A 19,669-nucleotide genomic window follows, 5' to 3' on the forward strand; every position below is an offset into this window, starting at 1 on the left:
ATATATTCTGTGAAACAGTTCACCTATATCTGTGAAACTGTAAAAGTACAAACTTATCTTTTTGTTCATTTTCCGCATGAATATTTTACTGTTGTACGGGTGATAGCAGCTCTGTCAAACTGTAGCAAAGCAGCTTTTATTGCGATTGCAATTATATGGGCACTCTCGGCGGGCTTTTGCCGTCACCGTCATGTTCCGCATGAGACCCAAATCGATAACGTCGCCCCCCGCACCATCGCATGCACGCGCGAGTAAAACCGCGCGATTGCTCGGGTGGAACGCCGCTGAAGCAGACTTGAGGCGAGCCGACCATCTCCGTCGCACGAAGGGCGAATGCGATAACGTCACCCCGCGCGTGCGTGTCCTGCCGTCGATGGCTCCTCAAGCAGAGAGGAAACGCCTCGCCCGTCTTTCCTCAGGTGAATGCGCATGAAGGGACGCCGGCGAAGGGCTGCGTCGCTCGAGTAGCAGCTGCTAACTTTGATCGTAAGGGCGTGTATGGTCGCGAGCGCTATCTCGACAGACATCAGTAGACGACTCGTATAGCCTTATACGTGCTGTACAAGCACGTTGTTGGGACTCCGGGTCCTGCGGGTCTCATCATTGGTAGCTGGCCTCCGTCATCGGACCCTTCGTCCCGCCAATTCAGAGAGAAGAGGCGCTCGTACGAACGACAGAGATTTATTTACATGTTAGAAATGATCAAGTGATCAAGAGACAAGTGACACGTGACGAGTGACAAGGGACACATACAGAACGTCTTCGGCCTTTTATAGTGCCGCGTCGTCAACCGTGGGCGCATTGTCCGCATCTTCAGCCAATACGGTCGTCTCGGCGCCTTGCCCACGAGGGAGGGGAAAGACACCACACTTGGAGAGGGCACAAACTAACACGATGCCCAAATATGGTCACGAAACCTCAAACGATGCCCAAATATGGTCACGAGCTCACAGCACCAAGACCTTGCACACGGCAGATTCCAGAATTCTCCCGGCGAGGGGGAAGAGCCTGAATGGGGAGATGGGGAGGGGTCGACGACTACTCGGTCCTTAGCGCGCAAGACCGGTCCGTTGACCTTTGTTCTCGCTTGCCAGCGAGGTCGTCTCAAGTGCATGCTGCCCCTGGAATGCGTCGACGATCTCCTTGACGGGTTCGCAAACGTTGAAAGAGCCCCAATGCTGGGGACGGTCGTAACAACGTATAAGGCTATACGCGTTGAGACGACAGACAGCCCGAATACCACCTCTCCCCCTAGAGCGGCCGTACTCCCTTGCACCAGAGTTTCGTAGTAACGCGAGATCGGATCCAGAAAAGTTACCTGCTATACTTACTTCGTATAACATTACAATTTGTTGCTATCGCACTAAGTGCTTCGCACTTGCGACGAAATAGAATTTTTTTTCCTATCACTTAGTTTCATTTTGCCGTGTAAAAGAAATACAGAAACGAAACAGATTGATTGATTGATTGATTGATTGATTGATTGATTGATTGATTGATTGATTGATTGATTGATTGATTGATTGATTGATTGATTGATTGATCATTTGGCTCCAATGAATTTTCTTATATCGAGGCAGCTCCGGATCTTGAATTTCCGAGCACTTATCGCCGGCGTAATTCAGACTAACGTGTACTCACACAAGAGCTTCTCAAAGGCCATTTCCAAAAATCAAATTCGTAGCGCGCCAGATGTTATCTGGCGCGTCCTCTTTATTTATTGCGACTGACTCCAGCACTGCGCCAGAGATAAATATTTCAGCCATCAGTGGGAGGCGTTTGCCGCGCCCCCAGCGCATTTCCAGAGGGGGCGCATATTGGCCAGGCCTTGAATCGGTCCGAGGCCAGGTATTCTTTGAGCCCGGGCAAGGCAGCGACCCTCTCGCAGTATTTTACCAGAAGAGCGTAGTTCGTAGGGAATGATTTTGGGCCGAGCATCCTGATAACCTGCATAGCAATGGGCATAAGTAAACTGCGTAAGAATGGGCGACTCGTCCTTATTCAAGGTACGAATACACCAACTAGTCGCATTCGTTACTGACCTACCCTTACCCCGTGAGAGTCCATAAATGTTGAAGAATGCGGTGTAACTTAAGCGCAGCGGCTACCTGTAAGATGCACCTGGGTCGAGCGGACTCGATCTCTCGCGGAGCGTTGTAACCATAATTTCGAATTAAAGCTTGGCATACCTTTTCTGGTTTCAGTGCTAGAGTCAGCAGTTCACAAAACACTAATACGTTACAGATTACGATATTTCAATGATTCCCTTCGTAAGGCTTCTTTCCCACTTTTTTTTTTTTAACTTAGGTCCGGAACTTTCATTTCCTTAAGAGATAGCTGTTAAAACTATTTTGCGCGCACTTTGGCGTGCGAATCATTTATTTATTGAGCTGCAACATATGTGACAAGCGTTTAGTAACCGCCAGTTAGTAACTAAAACAATGTCTTTTTTTAGAGCGCACTCCAAGTTATTTATGTTTATCGTTTTCAACTCTGCAACATAATATGACGTCAGCCATTGCAGCAGCCCATCAGACATCGTACTTTAATCCTCATCAGGAATGGGGGCTGTCGCTGTCAGAAGTTTTGCTCTCATCGGTTGCCGTCTAACAAGATATACTTCCGAACACCGCGGACAAAATGCGAGCGGGAATTTGTTTGCTCAGCACCTGGTAAACTGTTGATTACAACCGCACGCGAGCACAGATTTTTGCTCCCGGTTCCTTCCACCACCAACCTCGAGGGCTTCATAGAGCAGGAAGTCGACGTAAGTGACTCTGCTGCCCGCAGCGAAAGGCCCGTATTTGATCAAGTACGCCTCGACCTGGCGAAGGATTTCAGCCACGTCATCCAGGAACTTGCGCCGCTTGTCGTCGTTGTAGTCCCGGTCGTAGCAGAGGGTAGATATCTGCGTCGCCACGTCCATGATCTGCTGGCGAAAGAAAAAAAAAACAGAAAGTCGATTGGGCGTTTTCCACCCTTTTGCCGGCTTTTTGATATTATTGCGATAGCAGTTACAGGGACACTCTCGGCGGGTTTTCGCCGTCATGCTCCGTATAAAGTCTAAATTGATAACATCGCTTCGCGCATCATCGTATGTTCTACGCGCTAGTAAAATCACCCGAGCGCTGAGGATGAGAGCGGCTGAAGCGGAGATGGAAAGAGCCGGCCATCTCCGTCGCACGAAGAGCACAGGCGCGATAACTTCGTCCCGCATGCGAGGCCTGGCGTCAATGGCTCGTTAAGCAGAGCGGAAACGCCCCGTTCGTCTTTCGTCGGGTGAAGGAGCGTGAAAAGACGCCGCTGGGGGGGGGGGGTGCGTCGCTCGAGCAGCAACTGCGAACTTTGATCATGGGCGCGGTTGCGAGCGCTGGCGTGCTAGCTATCTCGATAGACATCGCTAGACGACTCGTATACGTGGTGTGCTCTCAGCGCTTACTTTGTGTCTGAGACGATCGACGGCACGAAAACAGCTTCGCTTTCTGGGGCGGCCGCATTTGCTTTTAATCAGCATTTTGTTGAGTTACGCGAGATCGGATCCAAAAGAGTTAGCTGCTGGCCTTACTTCGTATAACATGACAATTTGTGGCTATCGCATTCATTGTTTCGCCCTTGCGGCAAAACTGCGATTTCTTAGGTTCACTATGTTTGAGCTTGACTCGCATGGGCCGTGGCCAAGCCTCCGCTGGCTGCCATATGCGACGCCCTCAATGTAAAAGTTCAGTCTGAGATTCTTCGTCTATACCTTATATACACAGTGTTCATCTATAAAATGAAGCGATGATGTGGCTATAAGCACTTGCTGCTGTGTTGCGGAAACGCCAGCTCCGCTCAGTATCAGTGGAGTTCCGTCAGCGATACGGCCTGTGTCGTCGCTTTTCGTATTAGAATAGAATGTTTTTGGAAAACTCACTTCGAAAATAATTTTCTGCTTCCGCAGCACTCAACTTTCCGCATGGGGGCGCCGCAGTATGCATCGGACACAAAATTAGTGCGTAAAGCAATATTTAGCGATCATCAATCGATGCATCTACGACGCAAGAGTTAGCTACGCCTGTACACCGGTATACCGTTGCCGATCACTGACGGCTATAGCGCTGAGTGAATTGTTGCTGGCGTAACCAAGGGGCATGATGATTCCTATGGCCATACTTAATTGGCCGACAGCTGCGATAAAATGAGAGCAAAAATAACACGCACGCATTATCATTGCTCGAATAGCACAATCGTGTCGCTGACGTCAAGAAAAGATGCAACAGAATCCACCAGGAGTTTAAACGCCATGCGAAACATCGGGATTATACTCCCACATGCCCAATTAAATGAGGTTACAGAGTTACAGCGCCCACATGCTCAGAAGGTCGAGGATTCGAGTGCTTACGCACTCGAAAGGCCGAGTGTGCGAAACAGACAACACCGAAGGTCGAGGATTCGATACCCTGCATGTTCAGATGGCTGAACCTTCGGCTCCCACACGCTCACACGATCGATGGTTCCATCCGCATACATAGACACCATGCTTTCGAATACATAGACAGCTCCGCGGTGGAGTGTCTGCAGTTTTTTTCGGTGATTTTAGCGTATGAACTCACTCAGTTTGCCACGTTAATTGGAGAGAGGAATACACAGACAAAAATACGCCGCGAAAGGCAGTAGTATTGGTTGGGTATTATTCAACTGCTTAATTCAAGCGCCTGCAGCGAAACAGATGCTGTAGTGCGTGAATGTGTTTTCAGTATATACGTATTATATTCCGCGTATTACGTGCCTCTTTACAGAGCAATTACATTTATTTCACTGAAGTGTCGCTTCGCGTCTGTTCTGCTGAGTGCGTTGGACAACCCGCGATTTTTTTTCCGTGAAGTGTACGCAGTAATGCGACGTCAGACACAGTAACTGTTGTGGAATAATATCTGAACGCGAGATACGCAAATTTGCTGACAGCAAGAAGCTGTCACCAAAACAGTCACGATATCTGTATCGGTATCAGGTGTTCCAGAGCTTCGGCAAACTAAACGTAGGCTATCAGGATGAGGACAGCGCCGCATATACACGCCGTGCATACCTGAAGTTCGAGCATATCGACCCGTCGCTCGACCTCCTCGCCCTTGGGTACCAGGCCATGCTTCCGGCCCAGGTAACGCTGAATGGCCAAGCTTTGCGACATGCGCACCTCGCCGTCGATAAGATACGGCAGGTTGGGGAAGTCCAGGCCCAACATGTACTTCACCGCCAACCACTCGTCGCGAGATGGTACCGCTCCTTGGCCGTGGCAGTACCTGAGCACACCACAGCAACCACATGTAGCGTGGTGGTCCTCATCACACCACTCTTTAGAAAAAAGTAAAGTCGAGGACATTACGCGACACAACCACGATACGATGTGAAGGCACGTCTTAGTGGGCGACTGGGGATTAATTTCGATCACCTAGACTGCATTAGTGCGCACCTTGCTCTATATAGGTTTAATTGAGGTCCTCACAGAATCTCCTTTGAGAGTTGTATACGTAATGCGTAAGCGTGGCGTTTTACTGCAGGAAACTCTATCCCTCGAACATTGTCGTCGGGTGCAGAAGGAGATAACTTTTATTTATCCCAAAAAGGAATTAAGGCAACGGAAGGGAGCCAATCCGGGGTATACGGCCGCGCTACCTTTTCGGTCAGGAATTCGGGCGCCGAGCTGCACATGTCAACCTCGGTGGCTGCAGAGCAGTGGTGTAGCGAGCTTGTGGGTTTTCTTCTTTTTTTTTTTTTTTTTTTTTTTTTTGGGGGGGGGGGTCCTCACTCCTCCATCCCTTAGATAAACGTCCCCGGTGCGGAATACACGCACACGTAATGTGATCGAGGAGGGCAGAGTCGGCACGGCGTCTCTGGTCGTATTTCTAGCTTTCCTAACGCAAAGCGCAATCCGCGACCGCCAAAACGGCCATTCGGCATTAAAGGTTCGCAAAGTAAGAATTTTCCTGGTGCGTGAAATCCTCCATATCGGCTTCACGTCTTGTGCTTGGATTGGCTTTTATTCCACCGCCACGAAACACTTGAACAAAACCTTATAGAAAGTATTATCCCTCTACATTTGTTTTCTATACCACTGGTATAAAACACTCGATTCACATGAGGTTCAGATATATTTACACCGAAGCTGTTCCTGGTCGAGCCTTTTATGTCCGGGATCCGCGGTAACGTTTGCGGGCATCATAAACGGGTATGCGCCACAGACATTGGGTAAATCCCACTAATCCCCAGTGGTCGACTAAAAATGAAGGCAACACTTGCGCCACAGAAATCTGCGCGCCCTATCAGTAAACTATCGTCATCATAAACGCGCGTGTGCCGCATAAATTGGTAAATGCCACTACACACAACTTCCACTAAAATGCAAGAAGGCAACAGTTAGCCCAACAAATGGCTTGCGCGTTACCGCAGTCACACCGCTCTGACGAGATATTTTGTGGTTATAAAAGGTGTGCCACCTCAAAACTTAACAAAGAGTGTTTATTTTTAATAAAGAGCAGGGATACAACATAGGAGCATCTTGAGCGAAGGCTTCTTTGTAAACCTGTGTATAAGAGTGGCATGGTCAAGATGCAATAAAACTCTACTACCACGTCAAAGCTTAACAAAAAGTGTTTAATAAAGAGCAGTTATACAACATATCTGAAAGACTTGCAAAACATAGAAATACATTAGCCTGGCGAAGAGAACGCCACCAGATTCGCTGTTTCATCGGTGTCCGCGAAGCGGAACTGTTTGAATTTTTTATTCTGCCAGCGCGGGTGTGTAGAGGAACCGTGAAACGATATTGAGCATTGTGAACAAACGCACTGAACCGAACAAGTACTTTGGTTCATTAGCTTACCGTTCTCAGCGTAAAGCGTGTAAATAATTATAAGGCTGGGTGACGAAAATAGCCAGCATTTAACAACAAGTGCTTGCATCTCCTGTTGTTCTCCGAGTGTTGGTCGTGACTCGTGTGCGATTCTGTCCCAGTCCGGCTGCACGCCAACCAACTTGTCCAAGTGCTGCCGCGTTAAAGGGACACTAAAGAGAAACAATGAATCGGTTTAGATCGATACATTGTGCTCTGAGAACTCTAATGTCGTTAATTTCGCCATCATAGGTTTATTAATCGAGGATAAAATCAAGTTCAAGGTATCATTTTTAAATTTCGCGCCGAAATCTCCCCGCGTGACGTCGCGGATTTCAAAGTATATTTATTGTATTTTGGCGCCATTGGCTCAACAAAGTTGTCCCAAACTTGGTATGTTAAGTCTATGGCCCCCTCAGAGGACAATGTACTTCATTTTTACCTATTAGGAACTACGTAGTCCCAAGTAGGCGCCGTCAAAATATGTGACGTCACGGCGAATGGTGCGGAAACTTCAAGGTGGCGTCGCCACCTACATATTGTTTTTGCGCGTTTTCTCGCTTACCAAGCGTCTTCTCGCAGCAAGCGTGGTGTTTTTGGTATCGTGAAAGAGTACTTTACTAATATGAGAAAAAACGTTTTGCTCTTTAGTGTCCCTTTAAAGGGACACTAAAGGCAAATAATAAGTCGACGTTGATTGTTGAAATAGCGGCCCAGAAACCTCGTAGTGCTACTTTTATGCCAAGGAAGTGCTTATTTTGAAATAAAATCACGTTTTAGCGGCCCGCATCGCGTTAGCGCACTTCAAATCACCCGCCTGAAATCTGACTTTCATACATCAATGCTGCCATGCCCAACGTTGCCCGCCATTACTGCGCGGCCGCCGACACTAGTAGCAGCAGAGCGAAAGCAGCGGGACCCACAGCAACAACAACGGCCATCGAAGCCATCGAAGCTTGCCGCAATCGCCGCAATAGATGTGGACAGAGAACTCGACAACGAGTCATTGGCTCGCGACGCTGGGCTCCAATTCAGCGACTTGAGCCTCGATGAACGCGGTATGCTGCTGAGGGCTCGTAGTGCCGGCGTCGTTGCGTACTACGATAGCAGCCTCGGCAGCGACTCTCCCGAGCCCGACAGCAGCGAGGAAACCAGCAGTGCGGTGTCGGGCGGCGAAGCTGTGGTGGACCTGCGACTTTCACGAGCACGCAAAACACACGCGGCAGTACGCGATCCCGAAACTAACACTGAGACGCGACCGCGTCAGCGAAGCAGGGCGCCGGGCGAAGCGTCGTTCGGCGAAAACGGAACCTTTTAACCACGCACGCCGTTCCCCATGGCAACGCCACAGAGGTTCTTTTTTCCATGAGTCAAACGGAAACGAACAAACAGCATTTTATTACGTCTTTTGATGCACCGAAGGTTCTTTTTTTTATTGCTGCTAGTTTGATTACTAGGGATTTATTGTAGGCAGACTCTCATACGTCATCGGGATCACTTCGAAAATGTCCCACTCATGGCGCTCATCATGTGATACATTTAGCTTAATTTCTCGATAAGTAGGGCACTGCTGTTGGTAATATTGCTGTTTTAGAAGTTGTCATACATTGAGCTTTCACTCTGACATAAATTATTATTTGCCTTTAGTGTCCCTTTAACCCTTGATTTAGGCATCCCTGATGGCCATGAGGACGACGCAGCGAGCAATGGAAAGGAAAATGATAGGTGTAACCTTAAGAGACAGGAAGAGAGCAGAGTGGGTCAGGGAACAAACGGGGGTTAAGGATATCATAGTTGAAATCAAGAAGAAGAAATGGATATGGGCCGGGCACGTAGCACGTCGGCAGGATAACCGGTGGTCATTGAGGGTAACTGACTGGATTCCATGCAAGAGATGGCAAACGCGTGAGGGGGAGACAGAAAATTAGGTGGGTAGATGAGATTAAGAAGTTCGTAGTGTAGCGAAGAGATCGAACTTGGTAATGGGTCGTCCTCTCGAACACCTCCTATTGGGTCGCTCTCTTCGGCTCTTTTCGAAGAGAACGCAACTCGCGCTGAGAGTCGGCCCCGCCTTGACTGTCGCTGTTGAGTATCGTCGCCGCTAATAAACCTCTTTATAATTTGGTGGAGAGTGCTGAGCCTTCACAACAACTTCGGCCCTCGTTCGATGCCCCTGGCTCTTCGATCCCGTACCTTGCCGCCTACCATGTCTCAAGACGCCTCCCAGCAAACGACCCCGCCCGCACCGACATGTCCCGGTGTCCCTCGTATTCGCGACCCTCCAGTCTTCACTGGCGCCGATGGTACCGACGTGGAGGACTGGCTCGCCATTTACGAGCGCGTGAGTGTCCCCAATAAATGGGACGAGGCCGGAAAATTGACTAACCTGGTTTTCTACGTCGCGGGTGTGGCGGGCCTGTGGTACAACAACCACGCATCCGATTTTACGACGTGGTCCGACTTCAGGACCGCCATTATCAACGTGTTCGGCCGACCTGCCGTTCGTAAGCTCCAGGCCGAACAGCGCTTACGTGAACGCGCTCAGCAGACCGGTGAATCATTCACCAGTTACATTGAAGACGTCCTCGACTTCTGTAAGAAAGCCGACGCCACCATGTCCGATTCTGACAAGATCAGGCACATCATGAAAGGCATCGACGACGACGCCTTCACCATGCTGCTCGCCAAGAACCCCAGCACAGTGGCAGACGTCATCACGCTCTGCCAAAGCTATGAGGAGCTGCGCCGGCAGCGATCGATGACCCGTCGCTCTCCATCACGCGACGCCGAGCTTGCTGGCTTGTCGACCATACCCGACCACTCCGCGTTGCTCGCAGAGATCAAGACCTTCGTGCGCGAGGAAATCGCGCGCCAGTTCTCTCTGCTGGACTTTGCTCGCCCTCGGTACGCTCAACAGCCGTCGACTACCCTTCTGCCTCCCCTCCGTCGAGCAATTGAGCAGGAAATCGCGGCGGTCATGCCCGAGTACCACCAGCACCATCCGGCTCCTGCTCCTTTGAGTTACGCCCAAGTTGTCGCAAGACCGGCCCCATCAATCGCTACGGCTGCCCCACACATTTACGCCGAAGCCTCCACTCGACCTCACTCTTTCGAAGCTGATGTACCGGTAGCCTACGCCGACGTCACGCACAGGCCACGACTGCAGCCCACCATGCAGTCCTATCAGTTGCCGCCCCGTCAATCCCGTCCTGCACCATGGGCGGGCCCTGCCCCAGCGAACCGATGGCGCACACCTGACAACCGCCCGATATGCTTCGCATGCGGTTACGCCGGCCACGTGGCGCGCTATTGCAATCGCGTGCAGCCGCCTAGAGACGTGTCACCTGCCCCCATCCAGTCGAACCGGCCGTATTACGACCCACCTATGCCTTCGTCGCCGCCGTCTCGCCCAGCTGCATCTACCCGCCGTTCACCGTCACCACGACGCCGCTCGCTGTCACCGATGCGGCCACGTTCGGTCCCACGCGAGCAGACAGTTCCCACGCGAGCAGACGCTGGCAGACAGTTCATCGGCTGCGACCAAGGTATTCGTCAAAGACGACATCACAGTTCCTGCGAATTCGTCAACGGCTGTGTCAGTCTATTGCACCGGTCTCTGCGACGCCGTTGCACTTCTTTCTCCATGTGACCGCGTTTTCACTAGGAAAGGCTTGCTGGTGCCATTTGCGACCGTGGAAATCACTCAGGGCGACACGGATATTTTTGTGACCAACCCATCCCCGTTCATGGTTACGTTGGTGCGAGGGGAATGTCTCGGCAGAGCGGAACCCCTCGAAAACGCACAACTTATGGACGCACCGGGTGACACGCACAGCGCCAGCTCCCGTACGCTCAGTGCTGTTTCCACATCTGATTCGTCATCCGCTGATGTATTTCGTTCCTCGATTGCTGACAACCTTACGTCGGTCGAGCGTTCCCAGCTTCTATGCCTGTTGGAAGAATTTCGTTCTTCGTTCGATGTCGCGCAAACTCCTCTCGGCCGCACGTCTGCTGTCACCCATTGCATCGACACTGGCGCTCAACCACCACTGCGGCAACGTCCATATCGCGTATCTCCAGCAGAGCGTCGTGTAATTAACGAGCAAGTCGACGACATGCTTCGCCGCGACGTTATTCGACCCTCAAACAGTCCGTGGGCGTCTCCTGTCGTTCTTGTTGCGAAGAAGGACGGCTCTGTGCGGTTCTGTGTGGACTACCGACGACTAAATAAGATCACCCGTAAGGACGTTTATCCCCTACCTCGAATAGACGACGCCATTGACAGCCTGCAAGGAGCAGAATTCTTTTCATCGCTTGATTTGCGCTCAGGGTACTGGCAAGTCCCCATGGCTGATGACGCTCGACAGAAGACAGCCTTTGTCACGCCGGATGGCTTGTACGAATTCAACGTCATGCCGTTTGGGCTGTGTAATGCGCCCGCGACCTTTGAGCGCATGATGGATACCGTTCTGCGCAACTTGAAATGGCACACGTGCCTGTGTTACCTCGACGACGTGGTAGTTTTCGCCCCGGACTTCTCCACGCATCTTCAACGCCTACGGGATGTGTTGACGCGTTTGAGCGACGCCGGGCTACAACTGAATCTAAAGAAGTGCCGATTTGCAGCACGGCAGCTGACAATACTGGGCTACGTCGTGTCCAAGGACGGAATTCTCCCTGATCCAGCCAAGCTTCGGGCCGTGTCAGAGTTCCCCAAACCTACGTTGGTCAAAGAACTGCGCAGTTTCGTAGGACTATGCTCCTACTTTCGGCGCTTCATCCGCAACTTCGCGACTATTATATCGCCGCTGACGAAGCTCCTTGGCAGCAACGGGCCCCTCAATTCGTGGTCGTCAGAGTGCGATGACGCTTTCGCAAAGCTCCGTAGTTTGTTGACGTCTCCTCCGATACTACGCCACTACGACCCTACGGCCCCTACAGAAGTACACACGGACGCCAGCGGTGTTGGCCTCGGCGCTGTCCTTGCGCAGCGCAAACCTGGGTTCCCGGAATACGTCGTGGCATATGCAAGTCGTACGCTTACTAAAGCTGAGACCAACTATACCGTTACGGAGAAAGAATGCCTGGCAATCATTTGGGCCCTTACGAAGTTCCGACCTTATTTGTATGGTCGCCCTTTTGATGTCGTCACCGACCATCATGCACTATGCTGGTTGTCATCCTTGAAGGATCCCTCAGGCCGTCTCGCCCGGTGGGCACTTCGCCTGCAAGACTACGACATCCGTGTGCTGTACCGCAACGGACGCCAGCATGCTGACGCCGACGCCCTGTCCCGCTCTCCCTTGCCTGACGACAATGCCCACAGCTCAGTGTCTCACATAGCTGTAGCTTCAATCGACGTTCACACCATCGCTACCGAACAGCGCAAGGATCAATGGATTGCCTCACTGATAGACTTGCTGACCGACCCATCGGCCACACCATCCTCTCGCGCATTGCGTCGTCAAGCCCACCATTTCGCCGTTCGCGACGACCTCCTCCACCGACGCAATTACGACGGCGACGGTCGCCAGTGGCTACTAGTAATACCCCGCAGTCTCCGTTCTCACATATGCGAGTCGTTCCACTCTGATCCGCAGTGTGCACACTCTGGGGTATCGAAAACCTACCACCGCATTCGCCAACGGTACTTTTGGCGAGGAATGTACCGCTACGTGCAGAAGTTTGTTCGCTCCTGCATCGATTGTCAGCGCCGCAAAACTTCAACGCACCTGTCGCCGGCAGGTCTGCAACCTCTACCTTGCCCTGACCGGCCGTTTGGGCGCGTTGGCATCGATTTGTACGGGCCACTTCCTCTGACGTCCGCTGGTAACCGCTGGGCCATCGTCGCTGTAGACTACCTCACGCGATACGCTGAAACTGCCGCCCTCCCTGCGGCTACAGCGCGCGATGTGGCCTCCTTCCTGCTCCACCGATTCATGCTGCGTCACGGTCCACCCCAGGAGCTGCTCAGTGATCGAGGCCGTGTCTTCTTGTCGGAAGTCGTCGAAGCCATTCTCAAAGAGTGCAACGTTGTTCACCGCAAAACTACTGCTTACCATCCGCAGACGAATGGCCTCACCGAACGCTTTAACCGCACGCTCGGCGACATGCTCTCGATGTACGTCGCCGCCGACCACACAAATTGGGATGCCATTCTGCCCTTCGTTACGTACGCCTACAATACCGCCCCTCAGAGCACTACTGGTTTCTCACCCTTTTTCTTATTGTATGGCAGGCACCCGTCGCACACAATCGACACAATCCTTCCCTACAAGCCGGATCCATCTGATTGTGCGCCTATTTCTGACACAGCCAGGCTTGCTGAAGGGTGTCGCGAGCTTGCAAAGGCCTTTACAACCCACGAACAAGAGCGGCAGAAGAGCCTTCGCGGTGGCACCACCACTTCTGAGTCCACGTTCCTCCCCGGATCGCTCGTATGGCTCTCGGTCCCTACCACTGCAACCGGCCTCTCTTCAAAACTACTGCCGAAATACGAAGGCCCCTACCGTATCGTCGAACGCACATCCCCGGTCAACTACCTGATCGAACCCATAGAACCATCTTCGGACATGCGCCGTCGAGGGCGCGACATTGTCAACGTGGAGCGCCTGAAGCCCTACCACGACCCCCTCATAGTGACAAGTTGCTAGGTCGCCAGGCGGCTCCCTTTTCGTACCCGGGGTAATTGTAGCGAAGAGATCGAACTTGGTAATGGGTCGTCCTCTCGAACACCTCCTATTGGGTCGCTCTCTTCGGCTCTTTTCGAAGAGAACGCAACTCGCGCTGAGAGTCGGCCCCGCCTTGACTGTCGCTGTTGAGTATCGTCGCCGCTAATAAACCTCTTTATAGTAGGTATAACGTGGCAGCAGAAAGCACAGGACCGGGCTGATTGGCGGAACATGGGAGAGGCCTTTGCCCTGCAGTGGGCGTAGACAGGCTGCTGCTGCTGCTGCTGATGGTGATGATGGTGGTGGTGATGATGATGATGGTGATGATGATGATGATGGCCATGCCGTCACGCATTGAAGGCCATTGTTCCGCGTCTCGCAAGAGATACGAATATCTTCAAAATTTTCACACTTTACTGACCGGAAGCGATTTGAGTTCAGCTGCATCCCCATTTGAGGATGTGAGAGCTTCAAGCGACGAATGCTTCTTAGCGGCGTCGAGTGCATCCCCGGATGTTAATCAGTAACGTGCGTGAACTAAGCCACAGCTGCTTTGTGTGTAACTATTTTTCAAGTTACATAACTTTTACGTTGATAACAATCATTGTATTGTGTGTAGGAGGATATTACAGTAGCGCATAATACAGTTTTGTTTACGCAGATATGTACTTGAACTTCAGCTTCTCTCGGTCATTCTATTTCCCTGTTTCAAAGATGACAAAATATTGCAAGAGATAACTTCTCGCCAAATGTTGGAAAATGAATTACTGCAGTTAAGTAAATGCCGTGCTGCACCCCCGGTAAGCGGGTTCCGCATTTCGCTATTACGAAGGTGGTCACCCTGTAGGGTGACACTACGCCTACGCCTTCTATAGGGTGACACTACGCCTAATGGCGACACTACGGTATCAAGTAACTACAGCTGTTCTCCAATCCTTTGATCTGTGTGTTGTATATGCAATGCGTGCGCTGTCATTCCTAGAAACTGTTGACACTCTTGTCTTAAAAACTTGAAGGATGCTTGAGCTTCGCCTTCTAGAGTAGAACGCGATAGCGTAATCGGGCCCCGTGCGTATCGCCTTCTCAATTGCTAGCCTGGCTTCGGTTCTCGGTGCATGCCTCAACCGTGCCGTAAGAAAACGAACGACTGTGCGCGTTACATCGGCCGTTTCAAACTATCCTAGAATGCCTACTGCATGTACAGCTGTTATGTGCCCAATACGCCGTAAATACTCTTCCTTTTGCTAATGAGCGAAGTGCTCACTACGTGTTGGCAAGGTAGCACGCTAACCCACGAACGCAGCTGATCATTTTGTTGATGCTTTTGTAGGTGATGATGATTAAATATGCCTGAGCGCTTTGCCATGGGTGAGCCTTTAAAACACCCACTCGTTGCGCAATTGACATGTTTTGGCGCCTGGCGCGATTCTGGGCTTCTGCCACACAATAGTACATGCTCCTTCCACTATTACAGACTCCTTCCACTACATGACATTCATGTAGTTTCAAGCAATTAGCGTGGCTCTGTGGTAGAACACCTGCTTGTCACGCAGAAGGCCTGGGTTCGATTCTCACTCGAACCGAAGGTTTCTGTCTATTTTATTTGCAACAAGAACGAACGGGTGGGCGACTGCATGGCAAAGCAGGGTAGGAGACAATTCACAAGTAATATTTCTCTTATATGGACCAATAGAGAGTATGCACCCTAATCATAGGCGTGCGCACAGGGGGGGGGGGGGTAGGGGGGGCGGCCGCCCCCCCTAATCACCTAAGAGGGGGGGCGCAAAATCTGCCCCATACATTGATTTAGAAGGGGGGGGGGGCGCTGCGATGAACCTTCGCCCCCCCCTGATGGGGAACCCTGCGCACGCCTATGACCCTAATGACGTCACGTGAATCACCGTTCTGGAGTACACGAAGTGCGCCACAACGAGAAACGCCAAATGAAGAATAACACGTAAGTTTTGTGTATCTTCAGAGGCTGGTTAGGAGCCCTTCGAAACGAGTTTATTTTCATGCCAGTTCGCATAAAGAGTAAAGAACGAACCAAGGCACATTTCCTGGTGCGGACACAGCTTTTTCAAAAAGTCACGAAACCCTTCGCAGCGTTGCATCTTGCATGATTGGAACGGTGTACAGTGAGCAAATACATTAACGTAGTTGGTTGCCATATGCCCGAGCCGTTGATATCTGAAGCTTATAATTGTTTATAGTCCCATAGTCCCCGTATATATTTGGGAAAAGTAAACCTCATCACTCGGTTAACGAACTAGGAGTGTCTGCGGCGTTGACAACACACGAGAGCCCCGCCGATTAGCGCCGCTCTCTTGTTGTGTTTGAAAACGGTGGACGCGTACCTCTTGTCTTCGTACTCAACTCCCACGTAGGCCAGTAGATTTCGTATGGCCTGAGCCCGGCCTCGAATAGCCCAGTAGCCCAATATTAGAGGAGCCATCACCGTTCTTCTTCGTCTTCTTCTTCGATGAATCATCCCTACTACTGTCAGTTGGCCAATAATCAGCTGGCTTTGAGTTATTTTTTTCTAAGTAACCAGCAGAGTTGCCAAGTTTCGCTAATTTTTTAGACCGGTGGCGGCATAAAGAACATCTTGGCTACTTGGCTACTTTCTGGCTACTTTTCGTTCCCTCGATTTTTGCCGAAATATAAGTACCTGACGAAGTCGAAGCCGCTGGCGTTCGAGTGTGTAGTATGGCGGGCATGGCTTGTTTTAAGGTTGGAAAGTTTAATTTCGTTGTTGCATAGCACGAAAATCGTGGCTGGGACTTCGGCAAAACTGTCGCCAATAGCCTCAGTCTGTGCAACACCTTTGCTGAACGCTATTTGCAATTAATTGGATCTAAACAAGAAACAAGACGATCGAGGGTGTTCTGTATTCAGAAACAAGAACGCTGCGCACTCAACAACATTATAAATCGAATGTTTGAAGAACTCCTTGAGTCAGTTATGATAAGCTCGCACAGCTACTCAGGAATATTAACTGCCCGTAATTCGTCATCCCACAAAAGAAATGATTGCGAAAGTAAACATTACAGTTTATATTTGAATTCCGGCGATCGCGATTTCGGGCCTTCCGTATTAATGGTTCTTATCTCCCAAAAGCTGTTGGCTCCTTCAAGAAAAGTCCCGCTTGAATAGCGTCTTTCTTGCAGCAGTGCAAGACTCTTCCTCATGCCGCACGAAGTTATTAATGATGTCCACAATTGATGCCTGAATATGAGCAGTTCTGATTTTAAAGTGTTCACACTTTAAGGTGTTACACGCTCACGGAAGACATTACATTCTCACCGAAAACGTGCCGCCGTCCACGGAAGAGATAACCAGACTGTTCCGTCACGTAGACCCCGAAACGCCCGAAGAGAAGAAAGTTCGCTTCCTCGTGCGAGGAGTAAACCCGCAGAGTTAATATAATATTAACTCTATGAGTAAACCCCCCTGCCCCCTTCGTGCGCACGCCTATGCGAGTGCGTGAGCGGGACTGTTTCTTTAGTCGCAGAGACGAGCGCCTGCCGCGCTTGCTTCATCTGGGCGGGGTCTATCCGACTTCTAACGTTGTACCCGACCTTTTTTATGCTAATGGTGTTTAACTATCACAGTAAAGCTACCAGCGTTGCGCAGTCCCAGCGTTAGGACCGCACTATATATAGCCACAAACCGCTCAGGGTTGGGTCGTCGTCTTCACGTCGTGGGCCAAGCGCCAACAGTGCCATATGTGTTCTGTTCGCCACTACAATGGCCCCGCAAGAAAGGAGTGTAGACATATATCGAACTCGCAGAAAAACGGGAATTAGTTCTATACATCGTACAATTCGACATAAAACTTTTGAAGAACTTACCGTAGTTTCTGTGCGCAAGCTGGCTTCACGGCATTGCTTTCTCGTAATGCAAAAAAGCCGACTTCATGACAGTATTCGGGGATACTTTTTCTTTCATTTTTAATATTCCTCGGCTTGTAGTCGGGGATGAGGGTAATATGCAGGGGCAGGTTATACGCGAGAAAATTCGTTATCGGTGTAAACAGCGCATCAACATTTTTACACGCAGCTGTGTCGTCGGGCGACGGAAGCTTCTGGTCCACTTTCGCCCTAATATCCGCCTTGTTCTTCAATATCATACTCAGCGTCCATATTGGGATGCTGTACGCAGCGGCGACGTCAGACTTCTGCGCCTTCGACTTTGTTGATTACCGCAAGCTTCGCGGACAACAGCAGGTTCTTCCGTTTCATGGCAGCCATCTCGTTAACAAAGGCAGCAGAGAATCGCGAAGGAGCGAACGGCGACCATGGAGACCACGCATGGCTGGGTCGCCGCCAAGGAGGTTAAAATAGGTCGCCGCAGTCCTGCGAGAAAGTTGGGAGAAAGCAACGAATCATGGGAGAAAGCATGTGATGGCAAGCGGTAGTTTCTACGCGCTCCGTGCGGCGCCCTCCTATCATAGAGTTTCCTACAATTACCTAGAGTAGCATACCTAGAGGGAACTCTGGCGCTGCGATCGTTCATCCACCATGGGAATGATGGGTAATACACGGATCTGCCTAATCTTCGTGCTTACGGCTTCGAACGCACCTGTGGCTTTGTTTACTGCTGTGTTTTGACGTTCGTTTCGGATAGAAGAATAAACCGTTGTGAACTTTGTGACCAGATTTGAATTGGTGAGCCTAAAAAAGTTGTGAAGTGGAACTGCTGACTTTTGCTGAACTTCGTTTTGCGACAAAGCGTATGCAGGCGACGCGAAGCCAAACGGAGCCGAAAGAACGAAGTTTAGACAAATCCGTGTACTACCCATCATTCCCATGCTGGCTGAAGCGCCATGCGTTACAGCGCCCTTAGACACTAGCGCCAGAGTTCCCTCTAGTGTATCTATAAGAAACTCTATGCCCTCCTATATCACACCATTGGCTGTCCCAAATGCATGCGGTAAAGACGCCTTCCGTGAGAAAAGCCAACCTCTCGTGAGGAAAAGCCAACTTCTTGGGGCGGTGCACGCTGCCAAATGTTCGATATATGAAGTGTTCCGGCTACTATTGTTCGATATAGCCGTTGATTTTCCTATTCATTGATTTCAAAGCATCTTCATGTTCGAAAATACATAGTTCGATATAAAGGATACTTCAATTCATTCGACTTTGAAATAGTCGGGTTTGACTGTAGCGATCCTGAAGACTCACGGTGAAGACACGATAACGGGATCGCAGTACGCCTTGAGACGGCTGACGTGTACGGTCTCGAGTATAGGGATCATCGATTAATTAAATGGCACACCTGCTTGATTTTGCGACGTCCGTCCGCGTCCGTCCCGAACCGAATCAAGCCCACGTGACTTTCTCCGAGCGAGATATGACGCCACATAATGATGCCACCGTTTGACGTAATGGTGACGCCAGAAATCACACCAAACTTTGTTACATCTTATGATGTCATGAAGGTGTCATCAATTGACATCGTAGATCGTTCGAAGGTGGGCCGATCCCGGATGCATTGCGACACCAAGTCAGGTACGGAACGCTTCAGTGGAACGTTACGCCTTTCGTACGTGTTTCGCTACGTCAGTCGGGTCTAGGCGCTGCGCTGGCGCAGTCGTGCGTGGCAAGTATGGGCCGACAGCACATTGTGCGAATGCCCGAGGAGCACTAGGGTGCTTATTTGGGCCGGTTGGTGCGTGTCCATAGAAAACAACGCAAACCACAGGACAAAGGTGGACTAAGCGCTGACTTACAACGTCAGAGTGGACAGTTGGGCCAGTTGGTACTGGTTCATGATGTTGGGACAACGCAACGGACAAGAGACGGTAGAAGAGAGAACAGGACTGGTGCTGCAACCCTACGGTTACGGTCCCTACGGCAGAGACTAACAACCCTATGGTTTTACGGTTACACCGTTGTAAGTCAGCCAGGGGCGTAGCCAGAAATTTTTTTCGGGAGGTTTCAACTATGTTCGTCCGTGCGTTTGTACGTGTGCGTGTATATATACGCAAGCAAAATTGAAAATTTTCGGGGGGGGGGGGGTTCGATCTCCCCCAACCCACCCGCCCCCTTGGCTACTCCCCTGAAGTCAGTGGTTGTAATAGGCGGTAACTACGGTTGTAAACCAGTGCTTCGTCCGTCTATGTCCT

At 50.7% G+C, this 19,669-nt stretch overlaps 1 protein-coding gene across 1 annotated transcript; it reads right to left on the reverse strand.

The window, feature by feature from the left end:
• Positions 1 to 1,758: 1,758 nt before the first annotated feature.
• LOC119391226 (glutathione S-transferase Mu 2) lies at positions 1,759 to 15,994 on the reverse strand. Its single transcript, XM_037658900.1, has 4 exons — positions 15,897 to 15,994; positions 5,066 to 5,279; positions 2,738 to 2,929; positions 1,759 to 1,947 (listed from the first exon to the last, which is right to left on the reverse strand). The coding sequence occupies exons 1-4, from the start codon at positions 15,992 to 15,994 to the stop codon at positions 1,759 to 1,761; spliced, it is 693 nt and encodes a 230-aa protein (XP_037514828.1).
• Positions 15,995 to 19,669: the final 3,675 nt, after the last annotated feature.

The sequence above is a fragment of the Rhipicephalus sanguineus genome, chromosome 4 (assembly GCF_013339695.2).
Source record: "Rhipicephalus sanguineus isolate Rsan-2018 chromosome 4, BIME_Rsan_1.4, whole genome shotgun sequence".
Taxonomy (NCBI): Eukaryota; Metazoa; Arthropoda; class Arachnida; order Ixodida; family Ixodidae; genus Rhipicephalus; species Rhipicephalus sanguineus.

What these genes read in the sequence shown, in the direction of transcription:
- LOC119391226 (XM_037658900.1), bottom strand. Translation starts at nt 15,994, where the DNA reads ATGGCTCCTCTAATATTGGGCTACTGGGCTATTCGAGGCCGGGCTCAG. An exon ending in GTTGAGTACGAAGACAAGAG is followed by an intron (nt 5,280 to 15,896) that starts GTACGCGTCCAC and finishes TGGTGTGCTCAG; the next exon opens with GTACTGCCACGGCCAAGGAG. An exon ending in TCGATATGCTCGAACTTCAG is followed by an intron (nt 2,930 to 5,065) that starts GTATGCACGGCG and finishes TTTCGCCAGCAG; the next exon opens with ATCATGGACGTGGCGACGCA.